This window comes from Rhinolophus sinicus, linkage group LG02 (assembly GCF_036562045.2).
Source record: "Rhinolophus sinicus isolate RSC01 linkage group LG02, ASM3656204v1, whole genome shotgun sequence".
In the NCBI taxonomy this organism is placed as follows: domain Eukaryota; kingdom Metazoa; phylum Chordata; class Mammalia; order Chiroptera; family Rhinolophidae; genus Rhinolophus; species Rhinolophus sinicus.
Genome location: NC_133752.1, coordinates 1982509 through 2003426, shown reverse-complemented (window position 1 = coordinate 2003426; position 20918 = coordinate 1982509). Strand labels below are relative to the sequence as shown.

The 20918-nt window shown below is 62.8% G+C and overlaps 2 protein-coding genes across 11 annotated transcripts in view; both read right to left on the bottom strand.

Moving 5' to 3' along the window:
• Window positions 1-1255: 1255 nt before the first annotated feature.
• HGFAC (HGF activator) lies at window positions 1256-10755 on the bottom strand. 5 transcript variants are annotated; one of them, XM_074320640.1, is made up of 14 exons: window positions 10397-10755; window positions 9762-9942; window positions 9519-9618; window positions 9079-9158; window positions 8254-8376; window positions 7977-8108; window positions 7721-7831; window positions 7422-7596; window positions 7083-7168; window positions 6133-6388; window positions 4302-4441; window positions 3762-3902; window positions 3518-3666; window positions 1256-2521 (listed from the first exon to the last, which is right to left on the bottom strand). In XM_074320640.1, exons 1-14 carry the CDS (start codon window positions 10499-10501, stop codon window positions 2339-2341), a joined length of 1962 nt encoding a protein of 653 aa, XP_074176741.1. In that variant the 5' UTR covers window positions 10502-10755; the 3' UTR covers window positions 1256-2338. The 5 variants fall into 5 exon arrangements, with proteins under 5 accessions (XP_074176741.1, XP_074176743.1, XP_074176751.1 ...); XM_074320642.1 differs by having other exon boundaries at window positions 9519-9615; window positions 10397-10753; XM_074320650.1 differs by having other exon boundaries at window positions 9407-9618; window positions 10397-10556.
• A 1503-nt stretch (window positions 10756-12258) lies between these two features.
• The window catches only part of RGS12 (regulator of G protein signaling 12), a 118516-nt gene continuing 109856 nt past the window's right edge, over window positions 12259-20918 (bottom strand). For all 6 annotated transcript variants that reach the window (XM_074320600.1, XM_074320602.1, XM_074320619.1 and 3 more), the window contains one exon: window positions 12259-12742. In XM_074320600.1, coding sequence (XP_074176701.1) covers window positions 12519-12742 — 224 coding nt within the window. In that variant the 3' untranslated portion in view covers window positions 12259-12518. The remainder of the gene's footprint in view (window positions 12743-20918) is intronic.

Below are 20918 nucleotides of genomic sequence, written 5' to 3'. Positions count from 1 at the left end.
CTGCAAATATTCCTGTCCCTGCACCCACACCCCTTGAAATGTGGCTGAACACCTCCTGCCACTAAAAGATGGGGTCTTTCACTCTAGCCTGGAATTGGCTCTCTTGGACAAATGAGCTGCCATGGAAATGCTCATATCTACTCTTTCTTTTACAGCCCAGCCTCCACCATGGGAACAAGCTCAGGCAGCTTGCCAGATGATGAAAGACATGTGGCCTAGTCACCCCATGGTCCCAGCCAACAGCCAGTCAGCCCCCAAGAGCAGCACAGCCTAAGACTCACTGACGACCCCAATACGTGAAGGAGCTGGCCAGCCCACAGCAACTACCCAGCAGAGCCCAGCCCAAGTTACCAGCCCACAGCATTGTTAGCTAAGCGCATGGTGGCTGTTTTTCATCACTGAGGGTGGAGGCCATTTATGACACAGAAAAAGCATCCTGACATGGAGTGTCTGGTATTGGACCCCAAGCTTCATGGGACATTGAAAGTTCTAAGTGGAAGGAGCCTAGGTCACCCTGGGGGAAGGGCACCAGCAAACATCCAGGCTGAGCAAGAAATCCAACACACAGCGAGCAGGAAAAGAGAAAGGGGAGAAAGCCACATGTACACCATGGTGGCGGCACATAGCACATCAATGACAAAGACGTCATAAAAGCCACCAGAGGAAAAAGTTATTTACAAAAGAACAACAGTTAGATTTACAGCAGACTTCTCAGCAGTAGCAATGGCAGCCAGAAGATGGTGGAGTGCCCCCCAAATGCTAGCAGAAAATCACCACTGATAACATCTGAGACTAAATGACAGAACACTATGACCGACTCTAGGGCAATAAATGTGATGATTTAGACAGGTAACTAAATTCCTAAAAGTGTGACTTCCTATAACTGGCTCAAGAAGAAGAATTCTCAACTACCCCTTAACTATTAAGATATTGAATCAGTAGTTAAATATCATCCTATAAAGAAAACAGTGGGCCCAGGGAAGTTTATAGGGACTCCTACCAAACTTTCAAAAAATAGATCGTTCCAGCTTTATACGATCTTCCGGTGAATCGTGAGAGAAGAGATACACTTGAACACATTCTGTGAGGTTGGTGATGACAGCCATTCAAAAAGTATACGAAAGGACAATTATAGGCCACTCTCACTGAGAAACATAAATGTGAAATCCTAAATAAAATACAAGTAAATCTCAAAAAGCATATGAAAAAATACAGCGTGCATCAACACCCAGGATCCCAACAGGCTGACACGACATTAGGACAAATCAAGGCAGGTTTATTTACAAAGGAGGGGAACCACCAGGGGTAACTCGGCAGCCCTGGGCTAGTTAGAGAGCAGGAGTGGGCCAGGGGTGGGAGAGGTCACTGGAAATGCCCAGGCAGAGGCATGTACATCTTGGGAGAAGCAATGACTGTCAGTTAAGGGATCTGTGTATTGGTTTGCTCGGGCTGCCGTAACGAAGCACCACAGACTGGGGACTTAAATGCCAGAAACTGATCTGGAAGACCAGGGGTCCAAGATCGCAGGGTCCACAAGGTTGTCCTTTCTGAGATGGAGGGAGAGGCTGCTGCAGGCCTGTCCTTGGCTTGTAGATGGCCGTCTTTCCCTGGTGACACTTCACATTCTCTTCCTTCTCTGTGTCTCTGTGTCCAAGTTTCCCTTTCTGGTACGGACACAGTCACATTGGATGAGGGCCCACCCTAGTGACCTCATCTCAACCTGGTCACTTCTGTAAGGACCCTTTCTCCAAATAAGGTCACTTCTGAGGTCCTGGGGGTCAGGACTCCAACATATGGATTTTAGGAGGACACAATTCAGCCTGTAACACTGAGATGACCCCAAAAGGAGGGAGCCGGGGAAATCAATACCCAATTTCACTCTCCTCCTCCTCTGACCTGCTCGGGCGCCGTAATGGCCCAACAAAACTCAAAGGGCACAGAAGCCCATTGATATGAGAGCAGCCTCTTGGGGCAGAGAGCAAGGTGGGGAATAAATCTGGGGGATGAATGGAGAACCCCTGGCTCACACTCAGACTCAGCATGGCTCACTCAGGAATGCAAGGTTGGCTGGACACTGGACAACCTATACAGACAAGTCACCTCTTTAACAGATCCACACTCAAACTCAGGGCAGAAGGGTAGGGACAGCCCCCTTCAGGCGACGGGTATGGCGGGACCAACATGACACAGTTCTCAGAGGGGTACACAGCCCGGGTGTGGCCTGGGAGGGAAGGCTGGGCTGGGGCAGCAGGACAGGCAGGGTGGGCTGCGTTCCCGGAAACATCTTTATTGCTGGCAAGCAGGGAATGGCTGGGAGGCAGCACGCCCCCGGGTGGTCTCAGGAGGGATGCACAGGCCGCTTTGGGGGCCGAATCCGGTCATTGATCCAGTCCACATAATTGGCCACGCGGGTGTAGACGCCGGGCTTATTGAGCCGCCCACAGCCGTCGCCCCAGCTGATGATACCGTACAGGTAGGCCACGCCGTTCTTCTCGCAGGCCAGGGGCCCGCCTGAGTCGCCCTGTGGCAGAGCTGCCAGTCAGAGCCAGGATCTGGCTTGGGGGGACCCAGGGCTCAGCTCCTCAGCACCCCAGAAACAGCCCCACCACCCCGTCCCTCCCGGGCTTCCCTCACTCCAACCCAAGAATGCCCCAAAGGTATCTCAGATGTTCCCCTGTGATCAGGCCTCCCCAGGGCCCTCAGACGGCCCCCTGACAGCTTGGGGACAGATGGCAAAGGCATTATTTCCAAGTCAGGGAGTTGTTCCCTTCCCCCAAACCTCACACACAGGAAGTCTTCTCATTCCGGCTAAAATGCGACACGGTCCGGCCAGTCATTCCCCTTCCTAAAGCCCTGCCCGGTCCCTCGAGCCTCCAGAGCCAGCAACGCACTCCTGTAGCTGGCTGCCCCCCACCGACCAGCAAGGGCCCACGTGGACGAGGTGGCCCCTGTGTTCTGGCACATGCTATCCCCCCACCCCCACCTTCCTTGCCTCTCAGCAAACTCCTATTACCTCCTCAGGACAAGTGCAAATGCCCCCTCCTCCATGAAGCCATCCTTGACTTTCCCCAAGGGCACTTGTACCATGTGGTCCAGTGTCAAGCCCCCCACCTCCACGCCTACTCCCCTGCTATGTCTGTTATGTAACCTGGGAAGAGTGATCAGACCTCTCTGGGTCTCGGGATCCCCGTGTATAAAATTGGGAGTAAAGCAGCTCCTCCATCTCAGGGTTGACAGGCAGCCTGCACGAGGTCCCGCCTGTGGAGCCTGGCTGAGCACCAGCTATTGGGACTAGGAGATGGATGAGCCCCCTGGGAGAACGCTGGGTGAAGGGGTTCAGCCTTTGGGGTCACAGGGACGGCCCTGCCCTCAGCTGGATGGCGGGGACATGACCGGCTTTGTGCCCTGCCCCTCCCTGGGCCTCAGTCTCCCCATCCGTGTGCCCCACCGAGGGGCCTTCCAGCAGTGACCGGAGGTGTGCTCTCTGCCCTGGCCCCTGCTGGCCCTGCGGTCTCACCTGGCAGGCATCGGTCTTGCAGTCGAAGTAGCCGGCACACAGCATGTTGGGGCTGATGTCCGCCCCGTACACCTCGGGGCTGCTACACTTGTGGTCAGCCACCAGGGGCACCAGCGCCTCCCGCAGGGAGCTGGAGTAACCGCTCACGTCTGTGGACAGCGCACGCGCCAGTCAGGGTGGGCAAGGCTCAAGTGCCACCCATCCTCTGGCCACCACACTAGCAGGCTGCCCCACCCCCACTCACTCTCGTCCTGGTGGCCCCAGCCTGCAATCTGGCACTTGTGTCCGGCCGGGAAGGGGCTGCTGGGCTCAGGCAGGCAGATGGGCTGGACGAACTGGGAGCGGACAGCACAGCGGTCTCCCTTCTTCTTCAGCCGGATCAGGACTGGGCAGGAGAGAGGCCACAGTTCAGCCTGGGGTGTGGGGGTCCTTGATGGACAGAGGGTGGCTGCTGAGTTACACTAGGTGCAGTCCCCGTGGGCAGAGGGGCTGTGGCTTGGGAGACCCAGGAGGGAACAGTAGGGCCAGCTCGGGGCCCACAAGGCGGGCTGTCCAGGGCTTCCTCCACTGGCCAAGGCTGCTCTGCCACACCAGGTGCCTTGCTGCCCTGCCCTGGACCCCCTCCCTCCCTCCCTCCCTCCCTCCCACGCTCTCCCCACTCATGTCTGAGCACTCTCCCAGGGTCCTCCTGGTGCCTACCCCCTGCCCCTCTCCTGGCTATGGCCTGGGGTGCACGGAACGCCCAATCCCAGCCCTGCTGCTCCCCAACGTGTCCTGAGCTCACCAAGGTCATGGTCACTGGGGTTGAACACTGAATACAGGGGGTACAGGATGTACTTCTCGATGCCAAACACCTGTGTCACGTCCGTCGTGTGGTTGAAGATGTGTTGGCCCAGGACCACTGAGACACTGTGCCTGGGGGGGCTGTGCAGGGAGGGGTTGGGGCAGCATGACCCCGACTTTCCCTTTGGGTCCCCAAAGTCGGCTCTCTGCCCACTCACAGGGGCTGAGCAAATCAGAGACAGGCCCAGGAGGGTGTCACTGTGCTGGAGCCCTGCTGGGCACGGGTCTAGGCCCATTAGCCCCGTTTTCCCATCTGCTGTGCAGGGGTCACTGCAGCCTGGCTCGGCCCTCCAGCCTTGGGCTCTACCTCTAAGCCACCGTGAGGCCTTGGCCACTTGGCCCTCCCAGGCCTCAGGCCCTTCTGGAAAATGGGCTCCCTCTCCGAGGGCAGCAGATGCCCAGCACACAGCAGGGCTTGGTGCCCCCGTCCCCTGGGCAGGGCCAGAGCTGGGGGCTCCTAGCTCTCGCTCAGGAGGCCTCTTAGGGTACATGGCCAGTGAGCTCAGGCTGGAAACGCCCAGATCTTGAGGGGGTGTGAAGAGGATTCCTGGTTCTGCCTTTTGCCCCACCCCCAAGGGAGCAGGCCCCTCCTGCGAGGCCACCTGGGGGTCCAGCAGCCGGAGCCACACCCCCTACCTCCTGCCTGTCCACACCTGTCCTGTTCTGCCCATCTCCCCAGCTCTCCTTGGTCCAGACCTGTGACCAGTGTGCTGGGGTCCCCGGGTCCTCCCATCCAGCTTGGCCCCTCCCAACCCCTCCCTGGATGTAAGGAGTGGATGTCTGCTCCCCTCCCGCACACTCTTAACCCCCCCACCCTATTCCATACTGGGGAAGCCTCAGGGGTCCAATTTCACAGGCCCAGGGAGGAGCTGCTGCAGGTAACACAGGGGTCAGTGCGAGCAGGACTCGTGTCCCTACCCCCATGCTGTAGTCCCCGGTTGACCCATGAAGGCTGACTGCCAACCCCTCGGCCTTCCCCAACCTTCATCACTGGGATGTCTGTCAGGCCTGGCCCCACCCCCCCGAGCCCCAGGCCCGAGTGCCCCCGGGCAGGCCTTGTCCCCACCACAGCGGTGGGAGCGCGGAAAAGGCTGGCCTTTCCGTTCTGAGCTCGCTGGCTCTCCTGGGGGTGTGGTGGTGGGCCTGCATCCCCGAGCCTCCCATCCTTAGCTGACAGCCCCAGCCCGCCTTCCCTGCCCGGAGGCCGCTGACTGGGCGGAGCCTCCGAGCCTCTGCGCCCCCTGGTGCCACCTGCGCTGTCCGGACGAGGGGGGCGGGGCCGGGGTGGGGTCTGCGCAGGGGACGGTCCCGCCCATGGCCCCTACTGCGCACGCGCTCCCGCTACTCCGAGAGCCTTCTCGCCCCACCCAAAGCGCCTGACAGTCTAGAGTCCGGGGACGGGGACGGGGCGGGGACAGCCATCGTGGTAGGGACGGGGCGGGCCTCTGTAGCCTTCATGTCCAGCACCTGACTGAGTGCTGAGTCCCACCTGAGTCAGAGGGGCGATGCGGAACCGGGAGCTGAGCTACAAGAGGATGAGGGTAGGTGGGAAGACGTGGGGACACGTGGGTGATGGTTACGCAGAAGCGTGTGAGGATAGGCCGGTGGGCGGGAGAGGGGTGGGGGATGGAGTGTGGGGGACGATGGGTGGAGGGGTAGATGGGGAGGGGATGAGTGGATGGTTTGAGGGATGGCGTGGGGGTCTGGGACTCGGGCCACAGCTGCTCACCTGGTTGGCGTGGGGGTCTGGGACTCGGGCCACAGCTGCTCACCTGGTGGAGAAGCAGTGGGCCGCAGACACCACCCAGCAGGTGTGCACAAGACTGCCTGCGCAGAAGTTGTTCCCGATGTAGATGGCGGCCAGCCAGGGGTGGGAGCCGGGCAGCGAGGACGAGCCACCGATGATGCGAGGCCGCAGGAAACTCCTCTTCTTGTGCCGCCTGCCGCAGGTCTGGCGTCCAGCAGGGGCGGGCTCAGGCAGCGTCAGCAGGACGTTGGTGCGTGTGTGCTCATGTCTGGCGAGGGATTCTGAAGGCACAGGTGACTGGTCACACCCCCTGGGTTCCTCCTGCGAGCCCCAGGCTGCCCCCACCTTCCACCTTCCTGGGGCCCCACCCTAGGCAGCTGCTCTGGAAGAGGGTCCAGGGCTCAGGCCCAGCTCTGCCCTCCTGGCACATGACTTACTCCCTGAACCTGTTTCCTCATCTGTAGGATGGGGAAAACCCAGTCACAGGCTGGTGGGAACCAGAGTGGCCTGGTACACCTGGCAGGTGTCCATGTGCCTCCTAGCTGCCAGTCCCAGGATGGTCAGATGCTGGGGCACGGAGGCCAGAGGGCAGCTGGCCTCACAGAGCTGCCCACCCCCAGGCCTGACTCCAGGGGCCCCTGCTGGACCTCCCGTCCACACTAGTCACTCCGCCAGCACTTCATCGCCTCTGGTGGCCTTCCCAGCATGGTTCAGCCTGGGCAGGGGCCACCCAGAGGACCTGGTGACCAGCCTGGCCCCTCTGACCCCTGGTGACAACCCACTGCCTGGCCTTGGACCAGCCCTGCCCTGGTAAGCCTCAGTTTGCCCACCCCTCAGTGGTCTGCCAGAGAGAAGAGGCCAGGTGTGGGGGTGAGGTGGGGAGGGCCACAGGGAGAACCGCTGTGACCTCAACTGGAGTGTGGCCAGCGCTGCCCACCCTGCTTCCCTCCCCTCCTCCCCGCAAGCTCTGCACACCGCAGGCCACCAGGTGGCAGTACTCCCAGGAGAGTGCGTGGTCCTTCAGCACGTAGCACCAGGGCCTCTCGTCCTTGTCTGGGTTCCTGGAGTGCATGGAGAGGCGAGTGCGCGGGTATCACACTGCCCCCCAGAGAGGGAAGGGAGAGAGGGACATGGGACACCTAGCAGGGTGGGGTTCCTGACACCCTCCCCCAGCAGCCTTTTGCTGTTTCTGCAGATGGATACAGTGGCTGTGGGGCCCGGCTCTTCTTGAGGCAGCTAGCTCCCAGGCAGAGGTGTCAGGAAGCTCCCCCCCACCCCGCCCCCCAGGACAGACCCCGCCCACCCAGTGCTGACCGGCAGTAGGCGTGAGGGCCCAGGCCAAGCAGGGCTGCAGTGCCCACCGAGTCCACGTGAAGTTCCTGGTACAGCAGGTCGGAGTTCCAGGCCAAGCAGCTGAGGCCCGACGCCGCCGTGCTGGCCACGCCTCGGTACTCGGTGCCGTTCCCCATGAAGCAGCTCTGTGCAGGCACTGGGGGCGGCATGGCGTGCCATCGGTGAGCCTGGGCCTGAGGCTGCGCCCACCCCGACACCTGGCCCCCAGGGCACCACGCCAGGAGGACAACCCATGTGGCTCCAGGGGCCGAGCGACTCACCAATGTTGCACAGCCGCCCAGCATGGCCTGGGGGACAGGCGCATACGGTGGTCCCGGTGGCCACGACCAGGTGGCAGGTGCCCCCATTCAGGCATGGGCTGCTCAGGCAAGCTGGGGGGAGGGCTCAGAAGCTAGGCCTTGGGCCTCATGCATGAGGCATGAGGGTGACCAGAGGCATGAGGGTGACCCTGGGAGAGTACGGGGCAGGGGACACCCGATGGAAGGCTCTTGACCTGTCCCCCCAGCCATAGTGTACCTGTGTGGCGTGTGTCCTCACACTGCACGTGGCCCCCCACACATGCGCACTGTTCCACCTGGCCCTGGTGCACGCGGGCCCAGCGGTCGCCCACCTCCAGGTACTCGTAGCGGGTCTTGTCAAAGCATTTCTCTGCAGGTGGCACCATGAGTCCCCGCTCTCTGCACACCACTGCCCCCATGCAGGGCCCTGCCCCCTTTATGCGGCAGGCCGCCTCCCACCCCCCACCTCCTCCCAGGACCTGGCCTTATCCCCCCGCCCCCCCTGCCCCACTCACCCAGGCTGCAATCCTTGCCAGTGAAGGCCACGGGGCAGGTGCAGTGGTAGGACGCAGGCTCCTGGGTGTTGGTGCACGAGCCCCCGTTGAGGCAGGGGCTGGAGGCACAGGGGTCCAGGGCAGCTGGGGACATGCAAGAGGGGTGGAGGTGGGGTCTGCGATCCCCATCAGTCAGTGTCCCTCACACTCCATGACCCTCCCTGCTTTCCAAGGGCTCGCGGTGCCTCCATCAGGCCTGCCACCTTAAAGATGCCCCTTCTGAGTTCCGTGGGGGTGTGGGTGCCCTGGCAGGAGATGCTGGTCTCGCCCTCCACCCCACATCCCTGCTTGGCACTCAGACTCTGGGCAGGTGGGCCTCTGGCTTTGCACCCGGCACCGGGGAAGCCTGACACCCCACCTCATCAGGCAGCATGGTCCCCTTCCGTGTGCCCTGGAGCCCTCGGAAGCAGGTCTGCCAGCATCACACCCTGTAGACCCCAATGACCCTCCCTCACTGGCCAGGGCTCTGCCTGTGTGGCCACAGGGCCTGGCCTGACCAGCAGGGGGTGCCTTGGTCCCAGCAATGGCCAAAGCAGCCACCAGAGAGGGCAGGGTCCTGACTGGTAGGGTTCCACCCTCTGTACTCCTGGGGTTCCATGCTAATGCCCCCCATGCTTTGGCCTGGCCCCCCAGGCCTGCAGGGATCCACCCTGGAGCCCCCTCCTGCATCGCAGGCAGGACCCCCCACACTCATCAGCACATTGATCCTGAGGTCCCCCAAGCTTACCCCCCAGGCCCAGCCCCCTCCTTGCCTGGGCTGGGGCCTCCCAATCTCCCGGCACCCACCTGGGCCCTGCTGGGACGTGGAGGTCTGTGCACAGTAGCCCCAGGCCCTGTCCCGGTCATAGTTGTGAGTCGTGGCACACCTAGGGGTGACGTGTGCAGCGTGTGGGCGCCCCAGACTGCAGAGCTGCCCTGACTGTCTTGGAGCTCTCACTCACCCACTCACCCACTCACCCACTCACTCACTCACCCTCTCACTCACCCACTCACCCTCTCACCCACTCACTCACTCACCCTCTCACTCACCCACTCACCCACTCACCCTCTCACCCACTCACCCACTCACCCACTCACTCACTCACTCGTAGGCGCCTTCATCCATTCATGACACCTGCTGTGTGCCAGGCTCAGTCTGGAGCAGGGAGGGTGGATGGGGGCTGTGGGGCCCAGGAGGAGGGGAGACTGGTGGTCTGCTTGCAGGCCTTGCCCCAGCCGGGACCCACCACTTCCTGTGGGCGCTTCCCTCCGAAGTGCAGGAGTGCAGCATGCGGCCGCCATAGCGGAAGGGGAACCTGCAGGGCTGGCCGTCCTCGGTGAGCACTGCTGGGGAGGCGGCGGGGTCAAGGGGCTCCCGTGCTGGGGACCCCGACTCCCCTCACTCATCCCACTCCCCAGCGGCCGTCTATGCCCCCCCCACCTGTCCAGGTGCAGCCCACCACCTCCTCCAGGAAACCCCCCTGACCCACCTGGGCCCCCAGGGCTGCTGCTGGAGGGGGCCACCCTGAGTGCAGAGGTGAGCCCCCCACCATGGGGTTCCTCTGCCTCTGGAGTGCTCACGGTTGGGGGCATGTGGGTCACTGAGGTTACACTGATCGTGGGCGCCCCAGCGGTCACTGTGGCATTAGATTCTGGGGGCTCCGTATGGTTCTAGGAGGAGCCGAGAGGATGGGCCTCAGATTCCACATTTGAGCCCTCAGGTCTTGGAGTAGGGGCCAGGGGACACTGAATGTCCTGAGGCCTCAGCTGGGCCCATGCCCCCTCGCACTGAGCCCACGGGGTTAGACCAGGCTGGCTCAAGGTCTGCCCAGGCAGGGCACCATAACCCTCAGGCTGAGTCCTGGGGGTCCGTTCTGGGGGATGGGCGAGAGGAGCTGAGCGGCACTGAGGCCCCCATCCCCCACCTGAAACACTTGGACCAACAGAGCCCAGCAAGTTGGATCCCCAGGCCCCGTCCCCCAGGCCATCCCAGCATGCCCACCTCACCCCAACGCCCCCTTTCACTACGTTGGGCCCCTCACCCTCCACCCCCTCCCTGGCCTGAGCCCAGGACCCGAGTGACACAGGGAGCCCATGGCCACAGTGCGATCGGGTCAGCGCTCACCTTGCCGGCCTGCGGTTGGGCCCTGAGAGACGCCAGCAACAGGAGCAGCAGCAGGGACAGTCTGGGCAGGGGCCAGGGGCTGGGGACCCAGGCCCAGCGCCCCATGGTTCCTCCTGAGCTGGCGTGAGGGGCAGTAGGAGGCGGAAGCAGAGCGGCCAGGCAGGTGGGGTCAAGGCTGCCTAGAAATGATTAACCGTGGCTGCCACCCACGCCGGCCATGTGGCCCCCGTATCTGCTGCCCAGCTCACGGGCCAGGCCCACAGGGCCCCGCCGTCCCCTTTGGCCTCAGCCATCTGCTCCTGGACCTGAATCATCCTCGGGTCTTAGAAGCCACCTCCACGAAATCTTCAGGGGCCTGGACTCAAGGCCCCAGCTTCCAGTCCCCACGTGGCCACAGGGCTGCCCACTGTCTATTTGTGAACGGCTATGACTGCTGAGCTCTTTCGACAGCTCAGGCCTGGGGGGTGGGGTGCTGGTCCCAAGGCCAACAAAAGGCCAGGCAGAGAGGAGGGTGTATGCACTGGGCTGAGTGTGGCAAACAGTGACCCAAGATGGGCACCTCTGCTGCTCTTCCCAGGGTGAGCCTGGAGTGGGGAGGCCCTCGGGGAGTAGAACTGGGGGAGGGGCAGGACCAGAGCTGCCCAGCGGTCTGCCCTGCCTCGGGGGTGCCCAGGAGCGTGCCCTCCCTCACCTCTCCTGGACTCCCTCTCTGGTCCCTAGCGGAGCCCCACCCAGGTACCTAGGGGCTCGGGGTCCTGCCAGGTCTGCGATGCCTGCTGTCCCCATCTGTGAACTGGAATGGGGGCATTGACGCCAGACACAGCTGCAGCAGTCGCCCCTCCCTGCCCAGAAGGCAGGCTGGGGGCTGCGTGCCAAGCTACCATCGGGACCTCTACCACAATCTCTAGGCAGCCTCACTTTCTCGTGAGTGAGCTCGGCTGCCTGCACCTGCCTCGCTGTGTGCCCCCAAACAGCACTCTCTCTGGGCTCCCACTATGACATCTGTGCAGAGAGAGGGAGAGGGTGCTGGGCCCTCTTTTTCACTCCAACACCTCCTCTGAGCCCTGCTCAGAGCACTGTTCATGGGGGGGGCCACTCCCTGGAAGCACTCAGGACAGTCCCATGGCTTTGCTGTGTGCTCTCAGGCCCTCCTGACAAACCTGGTAAGACAAGACCCCTACCTCCTCCATCATCTCTGAGGAATGGTTGTGGGGGGGCCGTCAGCATTCAGCTGCTCAACACTGGGGTTCCACTGAGGCAACCTGGGCCGATGGCACCATCTCTATCTGCTTCAGCCTCATACCACACCGTCCTGCACACATCCTCTCCTGAGTTGGCTGAAGCCATTCTGTAACCAAACTCATTCCAGCCTCAGGGCCTTTGCACAGCGCTGACACTTTCCCAGGGCTGCTTCACAATCAGGTTTCTGTTCAGATACTCCCTCCACAGAGAGGCCATGCCAGACCATTCCTCTAAGTGAGGCCAAGGGCAGGGCATCCTGAAGGGTCCCCACTGTGCCCTCAGAGCCACAGCAGCCCGGAGCCGTGGCAGGAGACCTGGCTCCTAGCCACAGACAGTGACCAGCTCACCCTGGAGAGAAGAGCCTGCTTTGACCGGCAGGGGAAAGTGTGACGTGGACAAGACCAGGCCTGACCGCAGCCTCACTTCCTCACTTCCCACAGGGCCTGGCCTTGAGTCCCACCTTGGACCTCAGCACAAGAACTGTCTGCCCTCAGCTCCTCTCCCCACACGTTCACAGAGGCCCCTGGGAACAACACCTCCCGGAGGACAGGGCCTGGGACCCCAGCACCCAGCACGAGGCCGACGCTTGGGGGTCCTCGAAGACACTTTATTGAGGGAAGGCTGGATGCCGGGGCAGGGGCAGGGTCCGAGGAACCTCTGAGCCAGCATGGCACATGTCCGAGGCCAGGCCCTCCGCCCTCTCCTGGTTTGGTTCCCCAGGGTGTGGTGGCTACGGTGGCCCCTCCAAGCCCCTTGAGATGGGCTCGGGGGCCCCCACAAGGTCACTGGGCCTCCACACGCGGGTCCAGATGGGCAGCTTGGCCGGGCTCCGTCAGGAGGGGTCGGAGGTCGGCCGGCAGGAGCAGGGCTATAGACAGCCTCAGACAAAGGTAGCGTGGTGTGGGCTGGCCTTGGGCTTGGCGGGCCCTCCTGGCACAGGGCTCGGGCCAGGGAGGTCTGAACCTGGGGGCCTGCTGGCCTGTGACCTCAGCCCTGTCCATCCACTTGGGGCCCCATGGCCCAGCCCAGGGGCTGAACAGGCCACACGGTCCACATCGATGATGGTGCTGGCGGGGACGCCTCGGCTGCCACGGGCCCCGCCTCCTGTCACAGAGAAGAGAGAGGCTGTTACCTGTCTGCCCCAGCACTGCAGGCACCCAGAGCAGGAGACCCCACCCCGCCAGCTGTGGGAGGGGTTCCTCACACCCAAATGAAGCCCAGAAGCAGGCAACCTCTGCCCTTGGCCCGCTTGGCCTGGGGCAGGAGTCTCCAGCCTCTGGTTAAACAAGGCGCCAGCCCCTCAGGGGCCTCTGGCAGACATGCCACACAGTGCGGGGAGGGCCCCGAGGCTGAGGGGGCAGCGCCCGGGGCCCAGGGCACTGGAGGATGAGGTCTGAGGCTACAGGGCCCAGGTCCTGTGTGGTGGAACCTGGGAGAGCTCCCATCAGTCACAGGGACACCCAGGCTCCCTTGTCCAGTCTGCGCCAGGCCAGCCAGGGTGTATCACCTACTCGAAGGCTGTCCCGCCTACTGGGGCACCTGAGCCCCCACAGCTCCCCACCAGCCGCCTGCCCTAAGCCTGGCCCCTGCCACCTCTTCCTTCTTCTTCCAGGTGGCATTAGATGCCTTCCCTGGCTGGGCTCCCCCAGCTCTGATGACACTGAACTGTCCCCTTGCCAGGGCTGTAAGTGGGGACAGGTGTATGGTTTATGTTGTAGAAATGACTTCTGAGCCCCATGAAGGGGGCTAGGATGGCAGGGGAAATGGAGAGGGGGGAGGAGCAGGGGACGGGGCCCCAGGGCCCTGAGAGGCCTCCAGTCAGCCTCCCTGGTGGGCTGTGTCCAGCGGAGAGCATTGTGGGGGAAGGTCTGCATGAGAAACCTCCCACTATGCTGCTCAGACAGCCCCGTGCCCCCCCACTGAGGCTCAGGAACAGAGCTGGGCCCCTGCTGAGGACCCAGCCTCATCTTGCCCCGACCCCCCCACCCACCCCAGAATAGTAAGCTCCCTGATTCCTTCTGGGGGGCTATCTGCAGGGCTTGCCCCTAGGCCGGGGTCCCAAAGGAGACCCCAGGGTGGGGGGCGACAACTTTACTGGGCTGGGGATGAAGACCAAGCACTGCGTGGGGTTGTTCCAGATGGGACTGCGCCCCCTGAGGGCACTCGAGGCCTCTACCCACAGCCCTCACTGCCAGCTTCTTCAAGGCACGAGTGACGCAGCTCCCAGGCTGGGTGGGGCAGGGGCCGAGCCCGTCTTCCAGTGTCCCCAGTACCCTCCTGGCCTGGCCACCTGGTTGTCCACTGCCTATTACCTCAGGCCCATGTCTTCAGCACACAGACCCTGAGCCCTTCTAGGCACCCGCTCTGGGTTCTGGGTGCCAGGTACGCTTTCCTACCCCCTCCCCACAGCTCGGCTGCCTGCCCCTTGCTCCACCCAGTACCCTCTGCCGCTGTCGGCCCCTCCTCAGGCTGCTCAGTGTCCAGCCGGACCTCTGGCTCCAAGCCACCCCCTCACCACTAGGAGTTCCTGAAACTGCCTTGGAAGCTTCTAGGCCTGGGGGTGGGCAGCCTTAACACCTTGCCAACCACAGCTGGAGGTCTGCCCGCCCCTGAGCAGGTACCCCAGAGGATAGAGACCTGTTTTCCCACGTGGAGTCTGCAGGGACCAGCGCGGGGTGGGCAGTGGGCACTCGGCAGATGCTCTCACTCCCCTGGCTCACCCCAGGCCGGAGACAGGCAGTGCCACCCAGGTAAGGGCCACGGGCAGGGCTCAAAGGCCCTGGGCTGGCTAGGACCTGGTCTGGGTGGGAGCCTTGGCATATCTGTAGGGGTGTCGGTGAGCCTGGGGCCGAGGCCCCTTGGGTGCCCATGACCCATGGTGGCCAGGCTGGGCAGGAGTCCAGCCCCAGGGCCATGGGGTCCTGCCCCCCTGAAGACCCTGCCCTGGGCCTCTGTTCCCTGGCCTTGCTGGGGAGGTGAAGCCTCTGCTCACTCCATGGGTCCAAGGCCTCTGAGCGGGAGTGGGGACGACCGTGGGATCAGGAGCCTGTGTTTCCCCAGCTGTCCGTGACCCCCAAAGTCTCCAGATCCCACTGTACCCCACGCCTCCAGAAGAGCCTCCACGCGGCCTCCCAGGCAAGTCCAGGCCTGCAGGCAGAGGCACGGTGTCCCCTCAGTAACAAGTCCATGCAGCAGACCATGGGCCTTTCGCCCCAGCCTCCGCCCTGCACATGTCAGCGTCAGGGCGCCCAGCTCGCACATGTCCTCCCCCATCTCAACGGGGCTGGGCCCAGGTGTGTCCCCCAGGGCAGGTCTGGCGCTGATGGAACAGTGGGAAAGGCTTTCGGGAAAAGCTGCCCCTCCTGAGGTCCAAGGGTGCAGTTCTTTAGTCATTCAACAAATGTTCCGCTAGGGCCTGCCCACTGGGATGCATCCTGTCCCCGCTTGTCACTGGGTCCCCATGCTGCTCTGAATGCTGGCTGCAGGGCAGGAGATGGTAGGGGGCTGGGCTTTGATTTAGTGTCAGGATGTGGAGAGGGCAGGGTTTGCCCCTTGAGCCTTTGTCCCAACTTGGGCCATGTGGAGCATTACAGGGCCTGTGACACCACAAACGTTCAGGAGCTTGGCCCTCTCCTATCCATCCATGAATGGACTCCCTGGAAGACCGGCCTGCAGGGGGGACGGACCTTGACCAGGCCCCCTGACCCCAGGGCAGCTCAGGAGGCTCAGGACAGGGAGGAACACTGTTTCTGGGGACAGGGCAGCTGATGCATGGGGCCAAGGAAATGTGTGTCACATGGAGGTGGCCAAGGTCCAGGCTGTCCTGCCTGCCTGGCCCAGCTTGCTCTTCTGAGCCCGTGACTCAGTGGTAGGGCCCCAGTCTCATGCAGAAGCGGCATCACAGAGCCCGCCTCAGAGCCTGTCCCAGAGCTGCCTGCCCGGCCTCCCTGGCAGGGACGGCGACACAGAGGACCCCGCAGGGTCCAGGGGCCACCACTTCCAAAGGGAGCCTGGTTCTACTCTATGCACAAGTTCATTCGGATCCTGTCCCAGGTCCCTGAAATACCCGATGGGATACTCGCCTCCTGCCCTAAGGCTGCCCTGCTGACCCCTTCTCTCTCCAGGGCTCCACAGCCCCTGCCCCCCCACCCCCAGGGACCAAGTCCTGCTGGTTCCAACTCTGCAGTTGGGCCCTCCCTGCCCTGAGGGGCCCTGCTGGTACCCTCACTGCGATCCAGGGTCTTCTCTTTGCCCACTGGTCAGCCCCACCCAAATCCACCGTCTGGCTGTTGATTGTCCCCTGGGCCACCGCTTTGTTTGTCCACTAGTGTTCTCGGCACTGGATGCCACATCTGCTCTGGTCCTTAAGACTCCACATCAGGAGAAGATAGCAGCTGAGTCAGGAGCCTCCTCTTGGGGACGGCAGGGTACGGGACTGCGCTGGAGGGCCAAGGTGGGGGCATGGGCTGATCCCTCGGCCACCTCCAGGCTCTCCCTGTGGTCCCGGCCCCAGCAGCCTGTCCCATAGCCCTTCGACCCCCAGGGGACCCTCCCTGTCCTCCTTTGCTGTGACTTGTCCCCATGGTCTGAATCGTCGGCTAGGCTGGGTCCTGCGTGTCCTTTGAGGCCACCCTGCCACCTCCTCTGTGAAGTCTCCTGGACTGACCCACAGAAGCTCGCACAGCACAAGGAGATATGGGCACGGCTAGGTGGGGAAATCTGGGGAGTGGGAGAGGGCCAAGGGCAGGACCCCATGGTCTGCCCTCAGCCCCCAGCCCTCCAGGCCCTTCTAAGGCCTGTGCTGGCCCTGGCTGCCCCATACCATTCTGCCCACTTCCTTGGAGGCTGGTTGGGTTCCTGTAGGAAAGCACCTGACAGCCACAACCAAAGCCCCGGGTGCGTGTGGCACAAGGTCCCCCTCCACTCAGACCGCAGCTGGACCGTGACCACGTCTGTGACGGGGTGGGGCTGGATTAAAGTTCCTCATTCAGCAAGTGTGTACCGAGCACCCTCAGAGCTGGGACAGCACATGGCGAAGGGACGGGATGTCTTCCAGGAGAATGGGGACAGGCGGTCTCGAGGTCACACCAGGGTGGTGGGTGGCCCTGGGGGAGGGGCTGCAGGCAGGAGGTCCAGCCTCGGTGGGCGTGGGTGGCGGGGACCCAGAACCCTGCGCTGTGCTGGAGGGGGTGGGGTGGGGGCAGGTCACATGGTGGCCACTGGGGCCTGTGGCTTCCACTCTGAGACCCGGAGGTTGGGCGGAGCACCCTCAGGGCACATGGTGGGGTTCATGGAGGTGGGGTGAGGAGGATGGGCACTCAATGGGAGACCCAGGGCCACTGGCCCGAGCAGCTGGGAGTACGGCGCTGCCATGATGGGGTCTGGGGAGGGGGCCGGGCCGGCTTGGGAGTGGGCTAGGCTGGTGCAGGAGCCCCGGGCATCTAGCTGGTCCACTCAGGCCCGTTCCAGCCAGGTCGATGCCGGAGTATACAACATGCTGTGCTGGAAGGGGGCTCTGAAGAGGCCGTTGGCAGGGGTGGCCCTCCTGGTGACTTCTGAGCCTGAGACCCATTGCACCGACGGTCCCCGAGAAGGCCACGTGCCACCCTCATCTATATCATGGTCTGTGCTGGGAGGGCTGAACTGCCTGACCTGGAATCCGGTGTGCATGGTTGGGGGTGTCCCTTGGACTCCCCAGACAGAAGGGCCAGGCCTCTGCTGGACAGAGGACGTTGGAATGGACAAGTGCAGACCTGGGGAGGGACAAGGAACAAGAGGCCGGGCCCTGGGCTGGCGAGACCTGCATGTCTGCCGTGTTGGGAAGGTGGGGACCGGAAGCTGGGGACAGGTGGCTGGGGACAGGTGGCTGGGGACAGGAGGCTGGACAAAAGCTGCAGAGGCCACCCTGTGGCTATTTTCCTAGACACAGCAGGAGCAAGGCAAGGTGCCCTGGTGTCCTCAGCCCAGGATGCCACCTCATCTGGGAATGACCAGGTGTGACACACCTGAGACTGTGGCAGGAGGTCCAGGCTGGGGAGGGGGGAGGAGGGAGGGTGGCTGACCGCTGAGCGGTGAGGTGCAGACAAGCTCCCGACACACGGGCCACAACAAAGGCATGTGGTCTGGCTACCTCTGCCAAGGCGAAGGGCATGGCCTCTGGTTACCTCTCCAGCTCCGTTTCCATGGAAACCACATCACGAGGGTACAGCGATCCCCTGGCTGGCGGGCTGTGTGAGTGGACCAGGAGAGCGACACATACTTGCTAGGAAGTGAGCTGTGGGCCCACCAAGCGCTGTCACTCTGGCAATAAGATGTGGCCATGAGGACACCAGACACTGACAGAAGGCACGAGGCGAGGCCTCCAAGCTGGGGTGACTTCCTCCTGCCCAGTGAGCAGCAGCTCCTCGCACCTGAGCCCCTGGGGACCCTGGGCCAGGATGGCTGTGTGAGGACGACCCCCGGGGGCGGGCCGTGTGGCCGGGCTGGCCGCTGCGCTCCTGGGTGATGAGTAAGGGCAGCTGCCAGGACGCAGAGGAGGGCAGCACGGAGCCCAGCCTGGCCTGTGGGCTCCTTGGGACTGGCCTGCAGGAGGGGCTGGGAGGGGCTCAGCCAGAACCCTGACCCAGGCCTCCAACGCCAGCACAGCCAGGCGGCAGTGAGAGGAAACGCTAGGCTCTACCCGAGCAGGGGGCAGGGCTGGGGGGCAGGGTGGAGCCGTGGAGAGCCCCTGCTGGCCATGTCTGGCCCATCCATCAGCTAGCGGGAGGGGCAGTTAAGGAGGGACTTCTCTAAGACCAGGCCTGGGGAAGGGCTGCAGACGTCCAGAGCCACGCGGTCACACCTGCGCCCCGAGGTTCTCTGCCGGCTGACACTTTACTGAGTGCTCAGCCCTGGGACCAAGGCGAGGACCAGCCTTGGGCCAACCCAGCTCCTGCGTGTGGGGGAGTCTGGGCCCGGGGCCACCAGCCGCCGGTCAGCGCACTGAAGGCAGCTCCTCGGTGGGCTCTGGACCCCTCACCAAAACTGCAGTTCAACAGAGATGTTTCCCTCGGTAGGAAAAGGTGTTCTTTAGGGGGCAACCCCAACACCCTCTGTGTCCGCTGATGTGATGCCTGCATCTGACGCGCCTTCTCCCACCGGGAAGCAAACCCTTGAGGCAGCACTGCCCTCTGCCTGGGCCCCCAGGACTGGCCACAGGAATCTGACTCGCGTTCTGCCAGGACCTGGGGACACACAGCACTGCTGCCCCACCTGGCCCTGCCCAGACGGGAAAGGCCAGAGGACACCCACAAGCTCCCAGGGGTTTGTTGGAAACAACAGGCAGCTGGGGACTTGCCTCCACCACCACACGCGTCTTATGGCTGTGCCCGTGGAAGGAGGGCCTGGCACCCAGAAGCGCTCTGCTCCTTACACCCTCTGCTCACCTCTGTCCTTCTGGATACTTCTGTCACTCTGGATACCTCTGTCTTCCTAAGGACCTCTGCTCTGAAATCCTCTACCCTCGGCCATGTAGGGTGTGCACAGGGCAATTCGCAGGTGGGCTCTGAGTATCGCGGGTCAGGGTGGGCGAGGGGTATGGCTCTCAGAGCAAGACCATCCCTACTTGGGGGTGCACTGCTGGCAGCCCCCAAAACCAGCCACACGGCCCGACACGGCCGTGGTGTGGGAGCCCTCGGGCCCCGCTGCACCCCCACCTGGTGTTTCTCACTCTGGACAAAAGGCCCACCGTGGCCACCATGCTGTTAAGAAATACTTGCTTCCCAGCACCTGGCAGAACTGGTGAGGGGAGCTCGGAACGAACGCCTCCAAACCCCGAGGAATACAGCTCAGCCCCACGCCAGCGGCGTCCTGGCCCCGGGTGTGAAAGATGCTCTCCAGGCACGTGGCTGAGGCTGCGTGGGCATGGGTTCCCTGCATTACAGTGTGGGGCAACCCACACAAGGCTTATGTGGACAAGTGACTGTCCAACGCAGACTGCATGTGAAAAGCCCGACTTGGGGGGCCCACGGCGCTCCCCGGTCAGCGCCGAGGCCCCTCCCAGCAGGCGGCTCGTCAGCTCCGGCACACACACGGTGGGTCAAAGACTCTTCCCAGCTCCACATGGCCACATCGCTGGCTCAGGGCCAAAGCCCGTCCCACCTGTCTTTTGCCCAGGGCGGCCCAGGAGCCAATGGTTCAGGGTCCCCATCTCCCTGGGGCTGGGAGGGGCCGCTGTGGCAGCCCAGCCACCTCACTGACCTCTGCCTGGCGACGGCAGACGGGAGACCTGCCTATGGAGACCACCGGTGTCCTCAGGGAGAGGAGGCCCTGTGACTGGGCCGCGAACTCCATCTCTGATCCTGCCTCGCGGTCTCTGGGGTGGGCCCCCCTCGTGACACTTGTCCTTGAGGCATCACATAACTGAGTTTGTGGGTACATCTAAGGTGCTCGAGAACAGCTGCTGAGTGAATGGTCTTTTTAAAAAGGCCGTATATTAAGGCAAACCCACTGGGGTCCCTGAAAGTGTGAAGTATTTTCCCTGGATTAAAAGGCACCTATAGTTCTCTAAAGTGGAAAACAAATTTTCAAATGAGAAAGAGTTTTCAAGCAGTCCATCAGGAGATCTAGAGTTTATTCCTCTTGGAAGAACGCAGACTCAGACGCGGCTGAAACTACACATAGGTGTCCACAGAGCAGAGCAGAGGGCAGCTGGGCCGTAGTGCAGACACCGGGCTCCTTCCACTCTGTGGGCTGCGCTGTCACAGCGGGAAGGTGCCAGCCGTCCCACTCCTACACAGCACGTGTCCTCCACAGCCGGCTGTGGACAGTACAGAGCAGGGACGAGTGCCCCCTGCTTCCCCGTCCAGGTGTGGGCCGCAGACTGCCATCAGATCCTGGACGGGGCTGAGCAGAGCGGGGCGTCCTGTCATCCCAACAGCAGATCATGACTGAAAGTGTCCACGCACCACCAAGCGTACAGGAGAAAGGGCAGCCCCCAGGGGCTCTATCAAAGTATAGACTGAGAAGGTGTCTGGTCCACAGAGTGGGGACAGGGACGCAGGCACCAGTGTGGTGGCACTATTGGGGGGGGGGGAGCGGAGCCGCTCCTGGAAGCCCCTCTTGCAGGAGGCCCTGGGCCTCACTTCAACTTCTAATCTGTGTCTAGGGGACAGTCCCAGCCGCCAGCACAGTCTTCACTGAGTTTCATGAGCACACTGAAGTCATACTTCCATTCAGAGAAACGCCTGTGACCGTCCGAGCTCAGGCCGCCCACGGAAACCCCCAGCCCCTGGTCCCGGCC

Excerpts from the sequence above, each read along its gene's own strand:
- HGFAC (XM_074320640.1), bottom strand. The coding sequence starts at position 10,501 with ATGGGGCGCTGGGCCTGGGTCCCCAGCCCCTGGCCCCTGCCCAGACTG. Across the intron at positions 8,377-9,078 it reads CACGTCCCAGCAGGGCCCAG|CTGCCCTGGACCCCTGTGCC; the intron begins GTGGGTGCCGGG and ends GCATGTCCCCAG. Across the intron at positions 7,832-7,976 it reads TGAGGACACACGCCACACAG|CTTGCCTGAGCAGCCCATGC; the intron begins GTACACTATGGC and ends CCCTCCCCCCAG.